General features: G+C 40.5%; 1 protein-coding gene across 1 annotated transcript in view; it reads right to left on the bottom strand.

The window, feature by feature from the left end:
* The window catches only part of LOC119482867 (lysine-specific demethylase RSBN1L-like), a 38,450-nt gene that overhangs the window by 4,800 nt on the left and 6,812 nt on the right, over positions 1–26,838 (bottom strand). The window contains exons 2-6 of the mRNA XM_037760765.1: positions 24,447–24,593; positions 17,716–18,290; positions 16,569–16,727; positions 6,674–6,811; positions 5,907–6,049 (exon numbers count right to left, since the gene is read on the bottom strand). Coding sequence (XP_037616693.1) covers positions 5,907–6,049; positions 6,674–6,811; positions 16,569–16,727; positions 17,716–18,290; positions 24,447–24,593 — 1,162 coding nt within the window. The remainder of the gene's footprint in view (positions 1–5,906; positions 6,050–6,673; positions 6,812–16,568; positions 16,728–17,715; positions 18,291–24,446; positions 24,594–26,838) is intronic.

A 26,838-nucleotide genomic window follows, 5' to 3' on the forward strand; every position in this document is an offset into this window, starting at 1 on the left:
GAATCTGTTGATTCTTACCTCAATTAATAATTTGGTCTCTAAAATGTCAGAAAATAGTAAAATAAATTTAAAAATGGCCACAATCTCCCAAGGTCTAATTTGAAATATTCAAATGTCTTCTTTCGTCCGACCAACACCCCAAAAATTCACTTTAATATCACGGAGAACAACAAAAAAAATCAGCAAATATTCACACCTTTTAAGCTCGAACAAGAGTTTTTATTTTTTATTTAAAAAATAACTAAAAATTAATCGATTGTCAAAATAGCTGCTGATTAATTTTTTGTCCATCAACTGATTGATTAAGTGTTTCAGCTCTACTTTACAGCAACCCTAATGAGGTGCTCCACAGCACACCAGGGCTGAAACCATTAGTTGACAATTTTGACAATCGATTAATAATAAAAACACATTTGTGTTTGATTAATTTAAAGTAGTTTATCGAGCCCAAATGTCTTGAATGTGAGAATTTGCTGCTTTTCTCTAATTTATGTCATTATAAATATTTTGGTTAAGACTGGGCAATAATTCAATATGATAATATATCATCTTTCAATGGAATCGTTCGTGCTGAAATCATATATTGAAATATCATGATACACAATTACGTCATGTAAGTTGATAATAACAAGCACTAACTCAAATTTCTCTGTAAATCTGAATAAGAAGTCAGCTTCCGGGAATACCCCAGTGTAGTTAAATCAAACTATTGTCTTAATCTGATTACTCTGTATTTGTGTGCATGCATATAAACATAATCAGCGTATAGCTGGATATTTGTTTCTCTATAATTTCATTTGTAACTGTTAATTTTGCACAAAAGGTCTTAATTGAATGAAAACATATTCAGTACTTTTCATTTGTCAGGTACTTAATTCACACAAAAATTGTCTTTACCATTTGGTTATTTCATATAGAATATTTATATATTGAATTACCAGAAAACATTCTATATCGTGATATATATCATTATAAAGATATGAAATGACCTGATGATCGGGATCGAAGATTTTGGCCGTATCGCTGAGCCAAAGCCAAAACGACAAAACATACAAACTGAAGATGTAACCTCGGTTTCTTGGAAAATACGAGTATTTATTTATTTACTATTTTCTCAAATTTTATAGACAAAACGATTAATCAATAATGAATATAATTGTTAGTTGTAGCCCTAAAACAGTTATGATGTAGAGGATGAAAACACACATTAGTGGGGACATTATAAAACATTCTTGTGGTGTATTCAGGGAATGTGAATGTCCTAACTACATTTTTCTAGCTACAGACCAATATTATTTTCTTCCGACGCAAATTATTCAGTTTTTTAAAAAATGGCTTTCCTTGCATGGTTAGTATGGTATCTATTTAAATTCTTCAAAACACTAAATAACCCAAAAAGGAGGATAAAAAAAACTGGAAATCAGTAATATCCTCTGCGTGCTTTGTGTAAAAAAATGTTTTTGTTGCATTTTCAATAACGGAAAGCAAAAGCGCTCGAACTTGGCTTCATGCGTACAGACTGAGAAGCTGTGGAGTAAAAGCATAAAAAATGAGCCGTGTTGCCAAACAATAGAAGCACTGCAGTCAGCTCGCTACTGGATCAGTGACTCACAGTGGAGCTGCAGTCAGATTCAAACAAGAGTATAAACACACACTCACAGAGATTCCTTCGAGAGTGTAACACAGACAGAACAGCAGCGAGAGAGACTACCCGTGCTGAACACTTAATTGTGCATTCATTCATTCAGAGATAAGAGGAGGGAGGCAGGAGCTGGTGGAAGAGGAAGAAAGAAGCAGAGGAAAATATATATTACAGAGTACACACACACACACACACACACACACACACACAGAGCTCAGTGTATGTGAGCTGACTGCAGGCTGACAGTAATGAATGTAAAACCAGGAAAGCTGGTAAGTGAAACACTGAAAGGAAGAGAGTGCAAAAGGAGGAGTGCTGAACGTGCACATCTAGAGTGATATTTGAAGTCTACCCTCTGTACCTCCTCCTCTATATGTGAGGTCCTGTTGTTCTGGTACTATGTATGTCAGTACTGCGAGTGGGCAATCTGTCTCTGCACCAAGTCGTCAGGACAGATTCCTGAGCATTTATGGGCAAATAAAGTGGGAGGGAGAAGAAAGGAGGAGGCCGAGGGGAATGGATGAGTGGCAGAGAGAGAGGTGGATGAAGGAGAGAGAGAGAGGTGGGGAGAGGAGGGATACGGCAGTAAAAAAAAAGGTGTAAAGAGGAGGAAGTCAGAGGGAACCACGTTCTCTGACGACAAACACTGTTAAAGGTGCATCTTAAAGCTGCAGCACACATTCCTGAAGAGGTTGTACATCACATGATTTCACACACAAACTGAGCTAATGCACCTGTGACATCACACTTGTATAAGCTGCATACCGGACTATGATTGGCTTCCAAACTGGTTGTGATTTTTGCGTGATCACAAAATTTTGTATGCTCACTACGGATGTCAAGAGAACAGATACTTCGGTACCAAGTCAATGCCAAAATTCGGAAAAAGTGACGGTACTCATTTTTCTACAGTACCGTAGGTACCGAGGTTCAGGGCTGGAGACAACAGCATCCCGTCGTCCCAGGAACGATAGAAAATTTCCCTGATAATGCTACATTGTGATCAACATATCAGTGTTGAAATCGGTAGGAGGAGTGCTAGTAATGTTAGTTGTTTGCAACCGGTAAGCAGCGCAGTCCTGCTTATCTAATAACGGAGCTAACAGCTAACAGAGGTTGCATTGAGTTACATTATGATGCTGTGATGTTCATGTTTATGATGTTAAAAATGAGTATTGAGCGAAGGTACATTATCACGTTATAGTGATGTGTTCAAATGTAATCTTAGTAAAACTTAGTTTGCATGTTCTCCCCGTGTTAGCGTGGGTTTTCTCCGGGATGAATTGTGGAATTTCACTGGTATTGGTATCGACTACTAAACTTCTGGTATCGTGACATCCCTAATGCTCACGTCTTAAACACAGAGAAACTTTCCCTCTTCTGCAAATTAATGTGATAATAGTCTTCAATGCACATGCATCATTCTGCATAGTGAAGGTAAAACATCCAAGTGAAGTAACATTAAGTAAACCCCATTTTTGAATGGAGGTGGGGGATCTAAATGCATTGTTTTTTTCAGCCAAAGATTGAATTTACAATTATAGAAAATAGAGAAGAGCAGCAAATCCTCATACCAGAGAAGCTGGAACCAGGAGTTTTTGTTTTTGTTTAAATTTCCTGTCGCTCAACTAATTGATAAATCAACTAATCATTCCAGCTCTATTGAGACTGAGCAGGCTGGGGTTTGACGTCTCGCTGACAGCCGCCCGATGGACTCGCGTTGTCTGTCATTCGTCCTGCAGTTTGTATCTTAACAGGAACGACGCGCTCTGCGTCCGTCAGGCCTCTTGTCCTGTTTTGCAACTGGCGCTTTCCAAGGTTGCTGCTGTTACTATGCAATTACTGTAAATCTCTGGAAGCTCTTTCACTACGAGCTGAAATATTTGGGTTTATTTTCATCGTCTGACCACTATAATCAAGCTGAATTCTCAGACTGAGAGTCTCAGTGCCGTCAGAGCTCGACCTTTTCACTGAAACCACTGAGAAACCCATTCACAAGCAGCTTCCTTCAACGCAACACAGGGCCAAACTGCAGACAAGGTCTCGCTGTAAATAACATCACATCCTCTCAATATCTCTTTCAAACACACTGTTTTTTATGTCTTTTCCTTTAAACACACAGACATAAACAAAAACACACTTGCACTGCTCTGACATATTCAGTGTGTGCTTTCTCTAAACACACTTTTCAGAGTTCTTGGAAATAACAGCGCGGTAACTCTACTATAAATCAAATCAAAGCTGGAAGGAGAGGTCAGGAGGAGGAAACAGAAGACAGATCGTAAGAGAAATAGAGAGAGAAAGTCATAATAAGAGGCAGCAGAGGAAAGAAATATGGGAGGAGTGGAGGAAAGAAAAGGAAAGAGAGATTGAGGAGAGATCAGGGAGCCAAACGGGAGGAAATGATGAGAAAAGTGCACCTTGGTTTTGCAGATGTCATTTTGTATTCATATCTCATGGTGATTAATAATCGGGTGATGGGGTGAGATAGGACACGGAAGAAAGAAGAGAAAGGAATAGAGTTTAACCATGTCTCTCTCTCTCTCTCTCTCTCTATCTAGCCATCTATCCATCCATCTGTGTCTCTATAAAACAGATTCCTTCAGCCTCAGCTGTTACACAAGTGTTTCTGACAGCAGCACACACTCTCTCTTTAAAGCCGTCCCCTTCAAACACTGTGTGCAGCAACCGAAGCATAACATGAAGATGTGACAAAATGTATGTATTTACAGGCTGGATTCAGGTTGGACACTAATGGTGAAGTGATTGTACTTTCTTTATTACTTGGGAATGTCACAATACTAAAAATTTAGTAGTAGTCGATACCAATACCAGTGAAATTCCACGATTCACGATACCAAGGTAAAAAATATAAACAAAACAATAAATCCCAAGTGCTTCAGCATACACGCCAATAATATGTGTGGTCAAAAAGAGATAAAAATGTTAGCGCTGTCAAAGTAATCTCTTTAATGCAATCAATGTTTCAGAGGTTATAGCGGGCTCAGTTTTAAAGCTAGAGTGAAGATACTGCCATCATATGAAACTAAAAAACTTAAGGAATCCATTAGTCCAGCCATGTCATACCAGCCTGTCGCAAAAGAGGTTAAATAATGCTCCAAACTTGCGCTAAATTTTAGCGAGGAAAAATTGGCATGGCCATTTTCAAAGGGGTCCCTTGATGTCTGACCTCAAGATATGTGAATGAAAATGGGTTATATGGGTACCCACGAGTCTCCCCTTTACAGACATGCCCACTTTATGATAATCACATGCAGTTTGGAGCAAGTTATAGTCAAGTCAGCACACTGATACACTGACAGCTGTTGTTGCCTGTTGGGCTTAAGTTTGCCATGTTATGATTTGAGCATATTTTTTATGCTAAATGCAGTACCTGTGAGGGTTTCTGGACAATATTTGTCATTGTTTTGTGTTGTTAATTGATTTCCAATAATAAATATATACATACATTTGCATAAAGCAAGCATATTTGTCCACTCCCATGTTGATAAGAGCATTAAATGCTTGACAAATCTCCCTTTAAGGTACATTTCAAGCAGATAAAAAAAAAAGTGTAATTAATTTGCGATTAATCGCAATTAACTATGGACAATCATGTGATTAATCAATATTTTAATCAATTAACAGCCCTAGAAATGATATTAAAAAAATCCCTAAATATCACCATTGATGTGACTACCAATCAGCGGGGACAAGAGAGAAATAACTGCTGCATGGGAGGAATGTGCGTGTCGTCCCGCGCTTGGCTCGCTGCCATGTGAAGTAGCGTCTGATGATGTCGACTCTATTAACATAACGATCTCACCAGAGCGGTGAGCCACATATCGCTCACATCACACACGCATTCTCTCTAATGGTCTCGCTCACAGAAATCCCGTGTTTGTGTGTGTGTGTGTGAGACAAAGCTTATGTGTGAGCAACAATGACACTGTGACAGACACAAACAGAGAGGGTGTAATTGCCTCATCCGGCTACGACAAAGCTTCGTGCTGCTACCGCAGTGTGTTTTTTTCATAATCAGTCCTCGTGGGCTGTGCGTAGAGTACAGCTGGCTCAATAAAGTACACAACAAACACACACACAAACACACCAGAGACTTGTAGCCAGTACAAACAATCATAGAGACCAAAATCCCTGCTAATTCTGTCTCATTGCAGTGCTTAAGGAGGATCCAAAATATTGGCTGGCTTCATTTGTGTGTGTGTTTGTTTATATAATGTGCAGTAAACTGTAGTGTACTCACCGTTTTCTTTTAAAGGGAGACTTTGGTATATCAGCTACAGGTATCATCTGCTCTCCTGGTCTGACCCACATTATGGGACCGTCGTCGCTCTCTGAGGGATCCATCAGCCTCAGACTGGAGAGCGTTCCCCACGGAAGAGTCCGCTGCAGCCACACACAGACAACGAAACAGTTAGTACATCTACTTTTTCACAGTTTAACCAAGTCAAGTATTTTAAATCTCATGTACAGAAATTGCCCCCCCCCTGGCAAAACTTGACAAAACACCCGAGATGCTTCAGAGGGTGCTGAATCAGAGCCAAAGCCCTCGACGGTTAGAAAAGTGCCAGAGGATGTGCGTCTCTTGATATTCAGCGTACGACGCCACTCCTCCACAGTGCATGCAGAAGATTTTGAAGTGTCAACACAGAATGGCAAACAGAAGAAAAGCTTGTCACTCTTGCATTTCAGGGACAGCAGTAAACACAGTGTTTGGGTGGTCTGTTCCCACACACACATTTTAAAAGACTTCCCAAGCTGAAAGCTGCATCAAATCACTCTGACACACCAACTTAACGTCTCTTCTTCGCCACCACTGAGAATATTTAGGTGTGTTTGTTGATGTTTTTGTGTCAGGCAGTGTTTCTCCATCTGTTCAGTTTGTGGCATTTCCAAACAGTCAGTGGTGTAAATGCATTAGAATACCTTTATCACTTTTCCCATTCCCCATCCATCCACCCACTCTGTTCCTGTGTAGCATCACTGTCATTCATCCCGTCACCGACTCACCTTCAGGAAGGGCGACTCCTCCAGCATGCCGAGGAATTCTGGGAAGTAATTCCCGACCTCCTCGTCCACGGCTCCCACCAGGCTGATCTGTCTCATCGCCCCGGCTCTGTATGTACCGTTACTGTACGTCTTCTTCACCTGCAGCAACCACAACATCAGAGAAACACAACATTAGATGATGATGATGTCGTAATCATGTTACTTTAACACCACAGCAGGAAGGTGAGGTTGGTTACTCTACTCAGTTCTTAACAAAAATATATATTCTTTGTAGAGATGAATCTGTGAAATTTCATGGTTTTTAGTCTTAACCAAAGAAATGTATTTATTATTGAGTTGCTATCGAGCCAATATCGATCGATATGTGAAGCGATTCACAACTTCCAAAAATAAATTTTAAAAACATAATAATAATTTTCCCACTTTATTTATTTTTATTTTGTTCTGTACATACAAGAACATCTGTACAAAATCTGACTTTCGTATCTTTCGGAATCGAAATCGAATCGTATCGTGAGATACCAAAAGATTCACACCCCTACTAAATGCCCCTGTTGTTGTAAGACGGGTGGCACATCCCGGTTTAATTACCCCCCTGTGGTCTTGAATTCCTCTAAGACATCCTGCATGTAATCAAACACGCTTGGTATTTTTATCAGTGGTCTTCCATGGCAGCGGTTCCCAACCTTTTTGGCTTGTGACCCCTTAAAAACAAAGCAAAGTCTGCTTGCAACCCTTTTTCACAGGCTGCACTTGTTTACCGGACAGGTTATTTCCCCCTCGTTTTATTTGAATAATCTAACTATAAAGCGAGGAATCTCTGTCTGTCTTTCTGTATGTCCTTTGTATATCTCAAGAACTGTTCATCCGATCTACTTCACACTTCGCGGCTGAATTGCTGGGGACATGCGACACCTTCAATAATAATAAACTTTGAATAAACAAGCTATAGTGCTCTGTTCAGCAGCGGAGCAGGACTTCAGGGCTCTGCAGACTGAGAAAAGCGTTGTCGTCCGTAGTGGGCAGACCGGGTCTCATTGAGTGCATTACAGTTTTGCTGATGGATCCTGGATATACTAACGTTACAACCAAGCTCTTTTTCCCTTCCCTGGAGTCAATGAGTATGTATAATTTCTATATATAACATAGAAATATGCATTTTCCTTAATCATCTAGCGAACCCTCAGCAAGACCCATTGAGAGACTCGACCCCCAGATCGGCAGGTCTGCAACCATTGTTCTACGTGGCCATGTATGACATGTACTCTGATGATATTACATTTAATGAGAGGCTATTTTAATCACATTTCAAAGGATTTTTTTTGTATGTATATCATGGTACTAATGAGGGACATCAATAGACCAACAGGTTGCAGTGTAAAGTATAAATGTTTACATAACACATAAGCATTTAGTATTGTTTGATTGCAATACAATCCAGAGGAACACGAAACCAGACACGGACATGGAAGCTGCTCATCACTACTGGGTGTCAAAACACAAACTGTGTGTTTGTGTGTGTGTGTGTGTATGTGTGGGCGGTTTCACTTGATGTTTCTGCTCCACCAGTGTGACTCTACAGACTGTTTGCTGCTCTTCACTTGGCCAGCAGAGCATAGTGTGCGTGCGTGTGTGTCTAACACGTGTCCCATACCCTTGGCCCTCAACACTGTCTTTGTGTGTATGCGCGAGTGTGCAGTACGTGCAGCATGTGGCCTGCATGCTGTACTCTTGGCTGATCAGGATATGTGTGTGTGTGCGTGTGTGTGTCTTGGCCAGATCCTTGGCTGCACGCCTCCAGTGAGTCACCACTTGACAACAAGGCAGAGATAAAGAGAGAGAAAGAGAGAGAGAGCAGAGGGAGGAGAGAGCGAGGATACACTGGAGAGGAAGAATGAGGGACAGATGGAGAGAAGTGGTGAGAGGAAGAGGGAGAGAAAGTTTAGGAAGACAACAAGCTGTCAGAGAGACAGAGACAGAGAAGACAGGGAGCGAGGAGAAAACGTGGAGGGGAGGATGGAAATAGCTCGGAGGGGAGTAAGGAGGGAAGAGGGTAAGCAGGTGAAAATGAAGATAACATGTTTTTGGAAGATAAAAGAGGGAGTTAGGGCAGGAAAAAATAAAGAGATGAAGGAGAGAAGATAAGAAAAAGTAAAAGGGCGAAGATGTTAAAGAGACAAAAAAGGAGGAAGTGTGACAGGGCAGGTTAGAGAGGACGAGAGGAGGGAGGTGAAGGAGACGTAATGAAGATGGAAACAATGAATTAGATAAAAGACTGAAGGGGAAAGGTGTGTGTCCTTGAGCAAGGCACTTAATCCCAAAACAGCTGCTCAGATGCCAATCGTGTGTGTGTGTGTGTGTGTGTGTGTGTGTGTGTGTGTGTGTGTGTGTGTGTGTGTATGTGTGTGTGTGTTGCAGCCATTTCCCCCCGGGCGTTGCTTTTAATAAGGAACTGTTGTTGGTCCAGTAACTTGGTTATTTAGGATAATTAGGAGAGAATAGCCATAACAACTGGATTACAAGGGTCAACAACAGTTCTTTAAAAAATTTAGATAAAAATAACAATTAATTACAACAGGCGGATTAAGTGCTAATTATAGGTGTTCATAATCAGCTTTAGTCACTGTACTGTTTAGCAAACATTAAAATATTTCAAAATTTATTGAGACTATAACCAGACTGATACTTAATTTAAAGTGATATAAAACATATATAACACACATTTCACATGCGGGAACTAGCAAAAAAAAATGTTTAACATTTTTTTTGTTTGATAGATCAGTGATTCTCAAAGTGGGGATCTGCAAAATAATTAGCTATAAATTATAAAATTGTGCTGTATCATTAAAAAGTTCATATCAACAAATGGGGATCATTTGTGGCAATAAAACAGGCATATTGTGTCCATTACTCCCACCCATGTTAGCTTTGGGCCAATAGAAACTCTGATATGATTGTGACACACAGCAATGAGTTAAAATGCAAGAATCAAAATGCAATATGACACTCTGTTTTAAAAGTATATTAACATGATTCAAAAATTTAAATGTGTTTCTGTTTATCACAATGAAATAGTACTGAAGTATTTAGGTTGAGAAGTTTTAAAATACAAATAGTTCCAATGGCATCAAGTACAAATGGTGGTAACATATCAACTTAACTATTAATTGACTAATCATTACAGCCCCAGTATATAGAATATGATGTTATTATACTCAGTGGATGAAGCAACCTGTGCACACTGCAGGTAGAAGATATACTGTAGAGTTGATCCCCTTAAAAACAGCATGTTGTCTTGTCAGCAGTAATGTGTTTTGTTTAAAAAAAAAAAAAAAAAAAGCTCCTGCATGTTCACTTGCAAATTGGTCTAATTACATGCATCAAATAACTGCCTATTGGTGTTTATCTAATCTATGATGAATTAACGACATAAATCAGTTTATCATGCCGAGACGGGCCGAGCCATGTGGTGCGTTTGTTCACTTCATTTCACCGCATCTGTGCCCCGACGCACACTGTGTAATATCCTCCTAAGATGATGATGACTAACCGCTTGAAATACTCACTCCACGCGCGTAAACACATCACAACTTTAAATAGTCTCACTGAGTCAATGACCTAGATACTGGGAGGGAAATGTGTCTGTGTGCACACATGGATTCAAATGCCTTCACGCATACAAGCGTTTGTGTTTCTCAGCCAGTTACATGTATGTGTGCGTGTATTCATCTTCCTGCGTACTTATAGCAGTGTGTGCTTACTGTATGAGCGTCTATTTTCTCTTCCTGTGAGTGTTTACACAATGCATAATTTAACAGCAGAATAACCCCCACGTTGTTAGCAAAGGGAACAGTCTCTCACTATCACAGGAGGAGTATTAGGAAACACTAGCTCTGCCTCAAATAAACGGGTACATTTAACAGTCAGTGATTCACTCACGAACACAGTTTGTCTATAATAAGTGAAGGCGAACAGAAGGGAACAGGAAATGTGACAGACTTCCTCTGAGTTACTGTTCAAGATGCTCCAGGACTTCCTTGCCTTTGTGTACGTGCGCGTAAACACACACTCAATGGGTGAATATGTGAAAACGAATGACCCTTTTACTGTATGCAAACAATGACGCAAGTGTGCGCATGCAGTTTGGCAACGGAAGTACGGCTTAACCACCAAAGATCGTGAATCAACATAAACAAATCGACTTTCCAGATCCTTGTGCTATTACTGAGTGGGTAGAAGACGTAAGCAACCATGCTTACAACTAGTACATTATCTGTGGTCGTGTACAGAACGTCTAATACCATGACACAGACTCAGAGTTTTGAGTTTATCGAGTTTTAAAATAGGCGCTACCAATGCAAGCATTTTCGATCGTGTCCTTGTCTGGTGAACATGTGTCATAGCTTGCAGCCATAAACGCCGCCAGTATTTTTGGTTTAATGAGCGGCCGTATTAATTGGTGACTTTCAGCCAAATGCCTCATACATCAGACCGGCAATAGGTCATCCAGAGTAGCCTCACATGACCACGCCACCTTCTGGGGGGAAAACAATCCCGTGTCCCTCATAGACGATAACGGAGTAAACAGAAGAAGTTGAAACACGTCTCCAAACTTCTACTTTAAACAAACCGGTAATAGTAATAACGCTGTGACCAAGAGTTGCTGTGTAGTTGGTTGCACAAACAATAAATCCAAATACACTGATCTCCGATTTGTTCTCCTGTCGTGTCCTAAAAAAGACATAAAAGAGGGGCTTTATGGCTCCAAGCTATAGACCAGACCAGCATTACGTCATCGCCGAAGCTGCGCTCCATGTGGGGGAAAGAAACTCACTGTCACAGGAGAGAAAATGACAAAAAGCTGATGTGTAGTAGGATAACCCAGGGTTTCACACTGACAGTTGAGGCACATACGATAAGTGAATATTCACAGTACAGTCATACGTTAACGTTATAGCAGCATCAGACTGTCGTCTCCAACTAAATCTCAGCCTATAGATCAAACAGTTGGCTATTGACACGTCGGTTATTTACAGACAACAGATGAATGAGTACGAATTTGTCAAAATTACAATCCAAACATACGTCAAATTGCATTAAAGTCTATGGGATCTTTGGTTTTCTTTCCCCCAAAAGGGGGAAGTACCCGTATGTGTCGGTCTGATGTCATTCATCTCATTTAACCGAAACACCTGTTGCTCTCAAACAGTTGTGATCCTGTCGTAATTCTGCAGAACTTAAGTCCGCTGTTGCAATATCAATTCTGACAACCGAACAAGCAACAACCAGACATTTTGATGCCGGTAACAGTTTTATTTCATTCACATTTTATTTTATGTTTAAAGCTTGCAAACTCGTCCGGATGGCTGGGGCAAAAATGCCACTTCCGTTGCCAAAATGTGCACGAATATTTTTGATGACATCGGCTATAAAAACCTCTACTTACGTGTTTCTTTTACTGCTTAAGTTGACAATAAGCTTTACTTAAAATGGGCGATGCTGCTGCATAAAAAGCACAAGACGATTAATAAATACTAACAAGTCCGACAGTAAAAATTCTGGACACAAAAGAATAAAACAAGACTAATCTTTTTTTTTAATCTAAAATCTAATCTAAAATGGGCTGCATCTCATTTGGTATTCCAGGTCCGCAAATTCACAAGATTAAAAAGCCGACATCATTATATATAATTATCATTACTGTCATCTCTCCCCTGCTGTCACTTTCTTTGGCTAAAAGCAGCAAGTCTCACTCCCTTCCTACTTCCCACTTGCTGTTTTGACTCAGATTATCTCTGGTCTCTGTCGGCCTCTCCATCTCCTCCTCTGCCTCTTCTTTCCCTCATAATACTGGCGTCCCCGGTGGGAAGTCGATTAGATCAAGCCTCTCTCTTTCCTGGTCTCCTTTCCGTCTCTGGTGCGGCGGCCACTGTAGCCACTTGTTAATTGTATAACAAGTTTCCCTCCTCTCGTCAACACATCCTTCACTCTCGCCGGCGGAGGTCATGTCGTCATGACATCATCTGGCTGCTCTATCTGACCCCTCTACGAACTCCGTCTGCTTCTTCCTCTCTTTCCCAGCTCTCTTTCTAAATCATTATGTCCGGTCAGTCTCTAGAGTACTAAGTCTATTACTGATCCTGCGCCACAACAAAGTTCTCTGGCTGCAGTCTGGTCCCTCATACAGTCGCTCAAACTTTTCTTACATAATCTCTCCCTTGGCTAACCCGCAAACACACTTTGAATTAAAAATAATCTAATGGTTGCTTTCCACCTTCAATGAAGTCCAAGTTAACACCAGAGCTGTGTCAAGCATGGTTCAAACGTTGCAATGCGAGACTGATTCAAAAAGTCTAGGCTTGTTTTGTAAACAGTGTTGGAGACGGTTTTGGAAGCCAAGTGCAACCGGGCTGCATCCAGGTCAGAGGATATGAAAGTGTAGGAGGAGGTAGATAAGCTGAAACTAATTACTATCTCGGCCGTGATGATGTTTAACCCAAAACCGTAAAACGGTAAACAGCTGATCAACTGATGTAACAGAACATGTGTTTTTGTGAAATGGAGCGCCATTCGCCATCGTTTTGATCTTAGTCGACTAAGACGTCTTTTGCTGATTCGAAATTTTGTATGCTTTTTTCATGCTGAATGACTTATTTCCAAGAAAGTTATGAGCACATCTCTGGTAAGGGCAAGATTTAAAGTGGTGCTTTTGTGTGGTTCTTTGTGGAGAAACTCAAATATCTGTCGATTAAATCAACTAATCGATTAGTCGACAAAATCGTACGAGCGTTAGACTAAGAATTTCTTTGTTCGAGGACAGTCCTACGACAGACAAAGAGCTAGCTTCAGCCTTGCTTCATTCTTACTATACCTTAACATTGCCATGCTTAATGAAATGAGCTTGGCGGTGTATTGGCAAAAATCTGGCAATACGATACGTGTCATGATACAGGGGTTACAAATGAATTACAGACCACATTCCTTTATCTAATCATGCCCCTAAACATGCCATCTGTTAGCTAGTTTACATTGCAGCGCATTGTTGTGGATGCTCTTGTGCAGCTATGAGTATACACATGAGCACAATGTGAGCACAGATTAATATAAAATGAAAAAAATTGCAATCTGTTCTTTTGCATTGCATTAATCTCTCGTAACTAAATTATTACTTAGTGACTAAACCGGAAAGACCAAATTACCTCACTGTCGAAGCACATCATGTATTGGCTGCTGGGCTGTACTTGCCCTGAGAAAATGGAGTGCTGTAATCTTCTATAATCCTTCGCACCACTGAAAATGCCTTCAGTCAGGCACTGAATACAAAACACTCACGCGCCGCCTGAATGGCAGCGGAGCAACTTTGATACCTGCAGTCAAATTCTGCACACACACGGCTCATTATCGAGTACGAGTGAAGAAGTGCGTGGGTGATTTGTGTGTCGTACTCCTGCGGAATAAAACTAAGCGAGGAGAATGAATGCACACACGTACACAAACACCAAAAGGACATTGCAAGCCGTTGCTAATTCCTCCCTTCTTTTCCTCTTGCACAGCTGTCCAGTCGTTTGCAACTGGAACAGAGGAGCAAACAACAGAGCAGGGAACATAAAGAGTGGAGGGATAAAAGACAGACTAACGCAGAGGGAGGGGAGACACTAAAGAGAGGGAGAGCTGGAGAGGAAGAAAGGTGGAGGAAAAATGTGTGAGGGAAATCATTAATCTGCCTGTGTGTGTGTGTGTGTATATATATATCAGTGTGCATGCTCACATCTGTTTGTGTGTGTGTAGTAGACTGTATGTCTACTTCCCAAGGTCACTGCTGAAAGCTAGGAGGGAGGGGGAAAAATTAACAAGACCAGTGGACAATGACGTTAGCCCTGCAAGGAACACTACTCTTAAAGGGACAGCTCAGTTAGGACACAGGTTTGCAGGGTAAAACTCAGTTAAGACAATGGACAATTTCAACGTTTAACTCATTCATTATCTTTGGTTTCATTTACTCAGACACATGCCGAGATCAAAGATGTGTTTGTTGAAGCAGAGCTGGCCAAAACAGAAACAAACACCGCAGAATAACATTATGAATATTTCATAATTATTAGGGGGAAAAAAATAGCCAGAAGGGGAGCGTTAGAGAGCATAAACTGCTCTACCCCCTGTAGTACCACACACACACTACAGCTACACTGGTAGCTGGTGCGGCGAGCACTCACATTGAAAAAGAGCAGGCAGTATCTCAATAGAAAGCCACTCAGGAGGTTTGAGGCAACAAAAGGCTTTTCATTAGTGAACTATAGACGGCGGGATAGCTCTAAATGAAGAGGGCTAGCTGTGTCGCCGTCCTCAGAGGAGACAATCCAGACAGACGCCAGCAGCAAAAACACACATTTCTTGTTCTTCCAGTTGTCCTCAAAAGGTTGTGCAGTATGATGAGGAGTGGGAGAGAGGCTCCCATATTTGGGAGAAGAAAAACACCTTTTTGTGTTGGTTTTGACTCAAGCAAGGAGTCATCTCTCACCACTTCTTGCTTTCACACCTTCTCTGTCACTTTCCTATTCTGATATCAACCTTATTTTTCATCTTTTTCAGTTTTTTTTCTTACGTAGCCCTTTGCTCTCTCCCCACCTTTCCCCTCTTGCGTCTTTGTCGACTCCCCCTCGTGTTTTCACTCTCTAATATGTTGCCCCTCTTGCTCTCGCTTAAACTTTGCTTTGTGAAGTGAAAGCAGTCCCCCCACCTGCGCACTGCACACAACTCTGTCCGCCGTCATTGTTAATGTTGACATTTACTCGGAGAAATCAGACATCTGTGTGAATGCCAAAAGCTGTTTAATGCTGGACAGATTGAGACAGATGCTCAAACCAGATGGTTGAAGCCTCGACAATACAACTTTTTCATCTGCACACAGCAGTCTTCCCGTCTTTTCCTTCAATCGATCTTGTTCCCTCCCCCGACATCCCTTCATCCTCCCCCTCGACTTACTGTATTAACATTTTTCCTTCCTTCCATTTCCCTTCTTATATCATTTCTATCAGTCTTCCTTCTTCATTAACAAACACAGAACTGCACATAAATGCTTCTTAAATGCAGTATATGTGTCCCGTAAAAAGATAAAATTGGGTGACATATATTATTCACTGCAATATCTTTCTTGAACTTTGCTCACATGTACAAAATACTGACCCAGAGTTCAAGATGAGATCAACATGTCCCATTTTAAACAGAAATGAAGGTGTGTACGCATGTGTGTGCACTTGTCTGTGCATGTATAACACTTTTCATTTGTTCATTTGTAGAAAACTTCGGAGAAGTGATTAGTGGGCCTCCACCTCTTCCTGTGTGTGTGCCTGCATGTGTAAGAATGTCTTAGAACAAAAGAAATGCTGCGTAGACCAAGTTGCAGACATGAATTTGTGTCATCATTATTTCCTGTTTCACTTCACCTACAGTGTGTGCCCTCTATCATATGACCTCAAAATACACTTACTGCATCTTGTGACTTCATCAGAACAGGAAGTTTTGGTACTTTCTATGGCCACAAAAGCAACTTCCTGTCTCAACAGGTCCTGTGTTCATGGACGGTTGTGATACTGATATTCAGCCAAATAGATTATATACAGAGGACAGAAAGTAAGAGGCTTGGAAGCACTCCGCCTTGCTATTTTGGACTTCAGACCTTATTTTTGATACTTTTCATGTCTGAAAGCTCACCATCTGCTCTGTGCTCGCTGCGTCTACTGCTCCAGAACTGAACAACCAAAGACAAAAACTGTGCAAATCCGTTTTTCAGATGAGCGATATGTCAGTTCAGTTATAGCAGCATTGTGAACATATGTCCCACCAGCGTCCCACCCCACACACATATTCTCCCTGTGTGTGTTTGTGTCTGACTGACCTGAGAGTAGAAATTAACCATGGTGGTGGTTTCTATGTCCTTCTTTCCCAGTATTTCCATTTTGACTGGAGCTGATGGGAACTTGGTTGAGAAGTAGTCCAGGAAGTCGGGAAGGTAGCCGGCTTCTCCGTGGATAATTCCCATGACATAATGAGCTGCCTGAAAAACAAGGACAGTAAAGAGATCTAAATATTAGATTAGTGTTAGAAAAAACGACCTAAAAATGAAACAAATTCTACGAGGTTAAAGGGATAGTTCGGATGTTTTGAAGTGGGGTTGTATGAGGTACATATCCATAGTCGTTTTATTACCTACAGTAGATGACCGTCGGCACGCCCCTGTTTGGTGAAACAGACAGGAGTTACTGCTGTGGAAAGGGCCGTCAGCAAAACGTATTTTAGCCACCTAAAAGAAAGGCTCACCTAAAAGAATCAATATCAGTCTAAGTCTACGCTATATTTAGAATATTTTCATCACTTTACCTTGCCATCAGACAGCCCTTTCCGACGGGGAACTGAAGCCGTTGTATCCATCTATGCTCTCGCCAAAACCTGTAATTTTACCACGCAGAACACAGGGTTTCTGGTCTACCGCTGCCTCCATCGGTTAGTTAGTTTGTGCTAGTTTCTGACTTCGGTGAATCCAAACTACTCCAAAGTCACACAATAACACAAACTATCTGATCGAGGCAGCGGTAGATCAGAAACTCTTGCATTCTGCGAGGTAAAATTATTATTTTTTTAAATTTTTTTTAATGGTGTCTGGTTGCTTTGGTGAGAGCATAGATAACATCGGAAACACAGACCGTATAGCTGTCTCACGGCAAGGTAAACCAGTGAAAATAGTCAAAAAATAGCATACATTTAAACTGATTTAGGTGAGCCTTTCTTTTAGGTGGCTAAAATACGCCTTGCTACCGGCCCCGTCTACAGCAGTACATTGCTCTACACCAGTGTGGTAACTCCTGTCTGTTTCTCCAAACTGGGGGCATGCCAGCCGTCATCTACTGTAGGTAATACACTGACTATGGATAAGTACCTCATACAACCCTAACTTCAAAACACCCAAACTATCTGTTTAAAGTGCTCCATTCATTTTCAGCATGTCCAACACCCATGGATCGATCTGATCAATATCTCTGCCATACCTGGGAGGAGTCCTCGCTGAAGGCCAAGGTGACAAACTCCTGGGCAAATCTCTGCCTCTGGCCCGTGGAGAGAGAGGAGAGCTGGGACGTGTAGGCGTGGGCCACCAGGGCCCCTCCGTTAGGCTGGTTCTCTATGTGGATGTACTGGGCAAACTCCAGGCCCGCCATGCCGGGGTAGGTGCACTGCGGCTGGTGTTTGGTTTGGGAAGGTTGCTTCATGGAGGATGACGGAGGGTTCAGAGAGTTCAGGAGGGCGCAGTTAAAGAGGGATTTGGGGACGATATGAGGAGCGGAAGGTAAGAGATGTGCAGTTTTGTTGTTGGGTGGAGGGTAAACGGGTAGAGGGGACTTGAACGGAGACAGGGAGGAGTTCTGAGTGGGATCAGAGGATGAGGAGGCAGGAGGTGGAGAGGACGAAGGGAGGAGAAGCAGGCCAGCGCAAACGGTTTGGCTGGAGCGGTGGTACATCTTCACTCGTTTGTGCTTCTCCCCCTCTTTGTGTTTCTTCTTCTTTTTCTTCTTCACTTTTTTGATTTGCAGCTCCTCCGAGTTGATCTTGGCTTTCTCTTTTTCATCTGGACAGAGTGACGGAGAGAGAGAGAGAGAGGAGGGAAGGACTTTATTATTTAGAGAGAAGAGACTTTTTACAGGAGAAGACATTCTTAAAAGATCCACACAAAAATATGAAAAAAAAAATCTAATTTTGAAAAGGCTTAAAAAAGGGAGTAGGGAGACACATCATTCATGTAAGCTTTGTAGAAATAAAAATCTATTCAAGTCTGCTGTGTGATGGATCAACAAACCAATCCTCAACCCTTTTCATTCCCCTGCTGTATGAAGACAATTTTCACTGTACTTTACAGTGAATCAGGTCCTCTTGAAATGACGAAAGTTCAGAAAAAAAACTTCCAGTAAAATAAGGTGTGGAGAAAAATGGGGAAAATTGCAAATGAGGTGCTGATTATGCTCAGCCAAAACAGGTAAAAAAAAAGAAACAATACATGGTAAATATTGTTAGATAATTTACTGTCCCTGTTTTTAATGATCAAAACAAACCGCTACCTGATAAATTCCCTATTTAAAAAACAATAACACAAATAAATAATGAGTCCTAACTATTTTAAGTAAGTGTAGACAGATGACTCATAGCTTCTCCCAGATGGTGTGCGTCTCCTGGGGTGCATGCAGAAAATAAATTTGCAGAGCCCTGATATGGCATCCCTTGAGAAAAAGCAGATATGACTAAGCCAGGAAACGAGCTTTCGAGTGGCATATCTGAGCGGAGATAATACCTTACATGGTGGACCGACCGTGTCTTGGACGCCTGAGGCGGGACAGAGTGGAACATGCAGATTTATGCACAGTGCTACTGTACGTGTTTGTGTGTGTGTGTGTGTGAGAGTTTTATTTGGGAACGTGTTGCTGCCTGGCTGGTTCATTCTTACCCAGCAGCGGTTGTGTAAACAAGTGGACATGTAAACAGTTACTGTATACGTGCATGTGAGTCACTTAGACAGCTGCTGCCTCAGCATTATTCAAATATCATCTCATTCACACACACACACACCGTCAGTCTAGTTTGTACCCCACACACGTTCAACGCCAGATAAGGCAGGAATGAACGACAGAATGAAAAAGAGCAGAGAGAGAGAGAGTAACATAATGTGAGCAATAAAGAGAGCAACAGCAAGTTGGTATTTGCAGTACAATACCTAAAGCTACTAATCCAAAAGCTCTTTAACCCACAAGTCACCCCTCCCCCAATTCTCTCTCTACACACACACACACACACACACACACACACACGTTTATTCACACACCTCAACCTTCCTCAATCCACAGAAGAGCAGCGAGATATGGAGAGAAAATATGTGATGTGTGATAAATTTGTTGGGTATTACGATGGTGATAAGAAATGTAATAAACAGATATAATATAAAGATGCAAGTCTCACGGCTTGTGCAAACTTCAAATATAGATAACGAGAATAAATCCTGTTTTTTTTCCTCAAACTTATGTTCAGATTACAATAATAACTATATTCTATTTATCCAATATTCAAATCATATTCTGCTCTGGTACACAGACCAAAAGCACTATTAAAAGGTACAAAATACAGAAGTAGTCAACGTTTTATAAGGCAACTAACTCTCAACTATGTTAAACATTTCTGTGAGTGTGTTGTGCGCCTGCAGCTGCTTCATAATGAAAGCTTTCCAGCTACGGCTCTTTCGTGGCTAATTGATTCCAGGTAGATGAAAGACTTTTACAGTGAAGCTCATGTGTACAATGCAAACAACATATAAACTGTCTTATGTTTTACATACTCTTACTTAGGGCTGCACCCTCTTACTCGATTAGTTGATTAATCTGTTGTTTCTGTCTTAGTCGACTAAGATTTCTTTATCCTTTTTATGCTTTTTTCATGCTGAATGACTTATTTCCAAGAAACTTATGAGCCCATCTCTGGTAAACACCAGATTTAAAGTGGTAAACTCAAGTTTCACAGATCTGTTGATTAAATCAACTAATCGATTAAGAATTTCTTTGGTCAAGGACAGCCCTATTCTTATTATATATTTTATGTTATAAAAAGTAAATCTACAACTAACAATTATCTTTTTTTATCGATTAATCCGCCAGTTATTCGGTTGACAAAATGTCCAAGAAAAGCCCAAACTGACATCTTCAAACGTATTATTTTGTTTGACCAACAGTCTAAAATTTAACAATGTTAAATTCACAATGATATAAAACATGTTCCTCACATTTTAAAAGCTGGAACCAGTACATTTTTTTGTTATTTTTACTTTAAAAACTGACTTAAAGGTGCAGTGTGTAGGATCCAGCAACATCTAGCTGTGAGGTTGCAGATTGCAACCAACTGAAACTTGTACCGTGTGCCAGACCCGTAGGAGAACTACAGCGGCCGTTGTGAAAATGTGAAAGGCCCTCTCTAGAGCAAGTGTTTGGTTTGTCCGTTCTGGGCTACAGTAGAAACATGGCAGAATCCGTGAAGAAGACCTGCTCCATATATAGCTCATTCTAAGGTAACGAAAACACAACGGCTCAGGTGATTATACACTGAAGAAAATATACTTATTAATATTGTTTTCCATTTCTGCCAATAGATCCCTCTAAATGTTACACACTGTTCCTTTAAGTGATTAATCAAAATTCTAAAAATTGTTCATGTGAAGTTTTTATTGATCGCCTACTAAACTATTGACTATTTCTGCTCTGATCAAGAGCCATGACACCTGTCGTGAATCCCTCCCTGTTCAATCACTGTCAGCTGCTCTAAAAAAAAAGTTAGAATTTACTTCATCGAGGTTCAACACATTGAAAAAAATGTCCACAATTATGTTTGATTTTCCTCTAACAATTAAAAAAAAAACGTGTGTACAAACTGGAATCTCCCTCTTTTGCTTACACACAAACACACACATTTGTTCGAGAGTGAACCACTTGGCGAGGCGGTCACGATCAGTTTGAGGTCAGAGAAGTTCCCAGTCAAATAAATAAACACACACACACACAGCGGGCCACACAAACAAACAGCCTCAGTGGTAATAAAGCAGCCTTGCTGTCAGAACAGTTGCTTGCTGCTTATTGATTTCCTATATACGTTTCCTCTGGGCGCACCTCTCTCTCTGTCGTCCTTTCCAATTGTAAACTTAACACTCTCTCACTGATTGAATTTCTAACTTCCCCTCTCTTGACTCCATCACTCCCAACATTTGCAAACGTAACACTCGCTGATTAAATGCCTCGCTCACTATTACTGAAAACCCACTCTCTGGTGGCTCCTCGTCTCCCTCTGGACTCAGATTCCCACCATGTATCCCAGCGTGCCTCTATCATCGTATACACACATGATTAAATATGAGCCTCTCTGGCGGGATGACTGCAGACTTAATAACACACACTGACTCTTTTTATCAGCCTCTCCCTTCCTCTTAATTCACCTCTCCGCTTCTTACACTCGTACGGAGAAGATGAGCCAACATTAAAAGGGCGCCTGTCCACCTCACAGAAAGTATGAAGGTTGAAAGAGTGAGCTGTAATTTCCATCTGTAGACAGATACTAGCTATGGTATGTGTGGCCAAAGCCTTACTAAGTCCTTCAAATGTCACAGTGTGGTCAGAGCATACCGGCACAGAGACACCGCGAGCCTGACTGGAGCTTTAGAACAAATCTAATCCATCTGAATAAAAGTGGTGAGTCCATGTATACATGTCAGTGTGTGTGAATGTCTGTTTAAAAAGGTAAAGTCAAGTACAGAGAGAGAGAGAGAGGGACATTACGTAACAGCGCTCCGCAAATAATTCACTACTGTCGAAAGGTAAACAATGAAACTCGACACCACATTCATAAAGTGCAGACATGAACACACAACAGAGCCCGACTGATACACACCTGTAGGCTGTAACGGTGGCCTGTCACATATCTGTTTGTGTACATTTGGCAGCTACGCACACTGAAATTATAGTCCATAAATGTTTTATATGGTACATTTGTATGCATTTTGACCTGTATTTTCTTAATTCAAGGTTTGAAAATCTATAATGTGTTTTTATTTGTAGTTCATCTACGGTTTAACTCAGTGGTTCCCAAACCTTTTCATGTCAAGGACCTCTAAATTGGTACAAATTAGACCATCGGACCCCATCTGAGAGGATTTATTTCTTTTAGATGTTTTATTACAGAAAGTGTATGAAACCCATGACCGAAATAGTCACACATTCTGTCATTGTGTTGGAATTAGAGTGAAAATAAATTATTCTCCTTTTTGCTGGGGACCGCTTCATTATCATATACAATAGTGTTTAGTGAAGTTGTTCAACAGTAAAGTGTCCTGCCTCTTTAACAATTTCTTTTAAAGAGGTTCATTGTCAAAAATATTTACGTTAAGCATAATATTACACCGTAAAATGTAATATTGACCAACTTTTTGTGGATATTGGTCTGAACAATCACATAGTAGTCATACAGTAAAGAATTATAAAGACAATTACGTTTAGGATTGCAACTAACAGTTGTTGGTTATTTTTCTCGTATTATAACTTATTCATTTAGAGTATTAAATGCCAGAAAATAGTGAACAAATGCAATCACAATTACCCAGAGACAAAGTTGATGTCTTCAAATAGTTTTTGTCCAACTAACAGTCCAAATCAAATAAAGGATTCAATCTGCAATATTTTCTTTTTAATGGAAAAAAAAAGATAATTCTCACATTTGCGAAGCTGGGACAGCAAATGTTCGATAAATAACTTTAATAGTTAATAATCAAAATGATTCTGTCTATCAACTAATCGATCAACTGACTCACCATTAAAGCACTGACTATGGCTTGCTCTCTGTTAAGAGTGTTTTCCTAATGTTACTCATACATTTAGTTTGGTAAGAATCACATTAAGAATACATTCCTGAACTAAAGTGAGAGAGACAGAGAGAGACGGAGTGGCACTAGACACAAGACCTCGGCTTGTTTCTCAGCTTCTCCTGTTACAATCCTGCTGTAGCTACCAGATGCACAATCAGCCTGCACACATAAACACACACACACACAGGTCAGACGAAATAAACCCAAAGCACAAATTCTCCATGTGAGGAGCAACACAGTTCAAAGGTAGCCTGAGAAAAAATAAAATATTCATAACTACGGCCACACTGCTTTGTGCTTGTATGTTACAAAGATGATGATGATGATGTACTGTACAGCAGCAAGTGAAAGTGGGCCAAATGCTGGGGTACAACTGGATGCACTTGTACATCATTTATGAATCAACTCAGCGCAACATTTGTGATGCATTTTTACCTGCAACTAACTGGACTGAATTACATAAATGCTTCCAGTGTCTGGTGCTAATAGCTGCTTTCTGAGAGACTTACACATATTCATTTTTATCATCATCATCATCATCATCATCATCATCATCATCATCATCATCATCATCATGGCATTTCTCGTAGTTTTTTACTGCATACCATGGAAAGAGACTCTCACACCAACAGATGGCTCAAACAACAACAATTTTGACAATAAAAAATGACGACAGCCTCTTTCTGCCAACAAATTAAGAAATCAAAAAACTACTTGTATACAAACAATTGTGTTTATATTGTATTTTAATATTGTACTGTAGATACCAGGGTTTCTGCCAGTGTTGACCGGGTTCAATTTAAGACGTTTTTAATACCTCATAGAATGCAGTTAAATACCTGTTTCACAATCATACTGGCTAAAATATTAAAGTATGATGCAAATCCAGTAGGAATTATGTATTATTACGCCACATTTTTCTCAGTATTTCCTAGCAGTATATCACAATAATTCCTAATGATATAATTCATTAAATGTATGCAAAAATAAGTGGCATAAAATGGATGATGGATTAATCGCACATTTTTTAATCTGTTCAAATTGTAGCTTAATGGGAGATTTGTCAAGTATCTAATGCAGAAACAACTGAGCAACTCCATCCGCTGGGGAAGGCCACAACATTTTAAATATCACTGTAAATGGAATACTTTTTGGTTTTGGACTGCTGGTTGGACATAAAAATCAATTTGAAGACATCCTCAAAGTCTCTGGGAAATCATAATGGGCCTTTTATGACTACTTTCTAACATTTTATGGACCAAACGATTAACTGGAAAAAGAATCTTTCAGCCTTACATAAATCACTTGGTTTGCATTAATGTGTGTGTGTTTTCCACCAACCTTTAATCGGCTGCTTGACTTCTCCGTTCTCCCTCTTGATCTCGTTTATCACTTTGTGCTTCTTCTTCTCCTTCTCTCGGTCTCTGACCTTCTTCTTCTCTCTCTCCTCTCGGTCTCTCTCCTTCGCCTTGTCCTTGTTAGAGTGCTCTGTGGATAGCAGAGAGGAGAGAGATTCAGGTCTCCGTGGTAGAAACACATTAGCGTTAGCGCCCAGATTTACTCACTACACACATACTACACTCCATTCACTTCGATTTTTTCCCTCTAACCCCTTAACTAAACTCTTGCCAAGTGCTTCACCTTGACCATCACCCCTTCCTTAATCTTGTTGGTCTTCCTCCTACAAAATGTTTGTCTCTTCCTTCCCTGCTGCAACAAATCCATCTCTCCACCAAGCCTCTACTCTTATCTCCTCAGCACTGTAATGACCTTCCAATTCCCTTTAAGACTGCAGCAGTCACTCTGCAACTTCACACATAACCTTAAAGCTAAATCTCATCAATATATAACTCACGTTTCTTCCCCCCCATCTCATGTTCTCTGCCTCTGCCAGCTTCAATATGCCCTGGTCTTAACAGTCCTAAAATCCTCCCTTTGCTTTTTGACTCATTTTATTTCCTTTTCCAGCGTTTCTCCATTTGACAGAATCATTACGGTGTTGAGGGAATATTACAGATTAAGGAGTGCACTCTAATGTTGCACTCACTGCAAATCGCTCTGGATGAGAGCACCAGTTTAAAATGTAAATATCACGCACATCTTCGGTGCTGTCTGAGAGGTGTGTTTAAGTGTGGCTGGGTGTAAATCATTATCTCTCGCCTCCAGCAGAGCTAAGAAAAACCTCACCTTTCTTAAAATAATTTTCATTTTATCATATCTTTTATACATCTCCTCCTTTGATTCTTTATTTCCTTTCATTTCCCCCATAAAGAAATTAAAAAAAAAAACTCCTTTATTTTTTTTTTCACAGTTTGCTGATTCTTTCTTTCTTTTCTTTTCCAAAGAACTTTTTTTCTTTGAACTCAGTCAGATCCGCCTTTTAAAAGGAAGCTGTGTTTTCAGACTGTTCACTCTCCTGTGGACGTGGGGAAAGGGAACACAGTGGGGTTGGACTCGCTGTTTGCAGGATCAAAAGGAGAAAATGCTTTGAAAGTAAAAAAGGCTTATAGGAGCAGTGGGAGAATTAGAGGTAAATCGATACACTCTTTTTCAATGATTATATTTAAGAAATGCCTCTGCGTTTTTTTGAAGTTTAGTGGGTCGTTTTTCTTTACTGCTTAACATGCAGGTAGTCATTATCCTCCATAGCCTGTGGTTAATAGGGGGAACGCCAAGAATGTTAACAAACCGTTTTAAGAACTCTGCAAAATAAAAGCTGTTAAATTACCAGACACTGTACGCTGCCTGGTGGAGAAAAAACAGCATATTTCAAAACAGCAATTTAGCTCCACAGGAAGCTGCCTACAAAGGAAATCTCACTCAGATCTACTGCCAGATTTATAAAAACATGTCAGACCATGCCATGCCAACACTCAGAAACATTTAATTTAGGGGCAACGGGGGGAAAATTAGCCCAGGTTACGCTGGAGAACATGGTGATTTATCACCGCTTGAGAGAAAGGAGACCATCCAATGGTTTGAGTCACAACTGGTCAGTTACTAAATTGTAAAATAATGTTGATGTTGTCGGGGCAACACGGCGCATAACTAGAGGTGTAAAATGAATCCGAAATTAGTGGGATTCATGCAGGTGAATTTGTTGTCTGACTTTCTTGCAGCGGCAGGTTTTGAAGGGGAACCCAGCAGGTGGATTTCGCTATTTGGATGATCACAGGAGAGAACACACTTTGAAAGACGGAGGGCCAGAGGCAGACGGTTTGTTAACTTCAACGAAGCCAGTCCCCGCTGCTATCGAACCTTTAAGAGCTGGGGAGGAGAATCCTAAATTCAGAAAGTCAATAGGGGATCCACATTTTAATGTTTTTTTTTTTTTAAATGTAAATTCTACTTTGACAACAAGCGTCCTCTGGTCCTTAAAATTAAATTGATTGATTTAATGTATTACATTTAACCTGTGTTAACCTGGAACAGCACAGTGTTTAATGCTGTAGCCCAGCCAGGTGTGAGTTTGTGTTAGCAATGTCATAAGACTGATGACCAGTCTGGGGGTGTCCCTTGCCTCTCGCCAAATGCATAAAAGCACAAAAGCATAATAGGACCCCTTTAAGGGTGAAAACTGTTACATTCAAAACATACTGTGACATATCACTCAACAGACATTAAACCAAAGCTGATATATTGTGAGATCTTTTCAGATCAGTGTTGTTGGACTCACTACAGGTAAACCTGCCCACTAGGAAAAATCCTGCTACTCCAGATGGTCAGCCCACCC

The sequence above is a fragment of the Sebastes umbrosus genome, chromosome 23 (genome assembly GCF_015220745.1).
Source record: "Sebastes umbrosus isolate fSebUmb1 chromosome 23, fSebUmb1.pri, whole genome shotgun sequence".
Classification (NCBI taxonomy): domain Eukaryota; kingdom Metazoa; phylum Chordata; class Actinopteri; order Perciformes; family Sebastidae; genus Sebastes; species Sebastes umbrosus.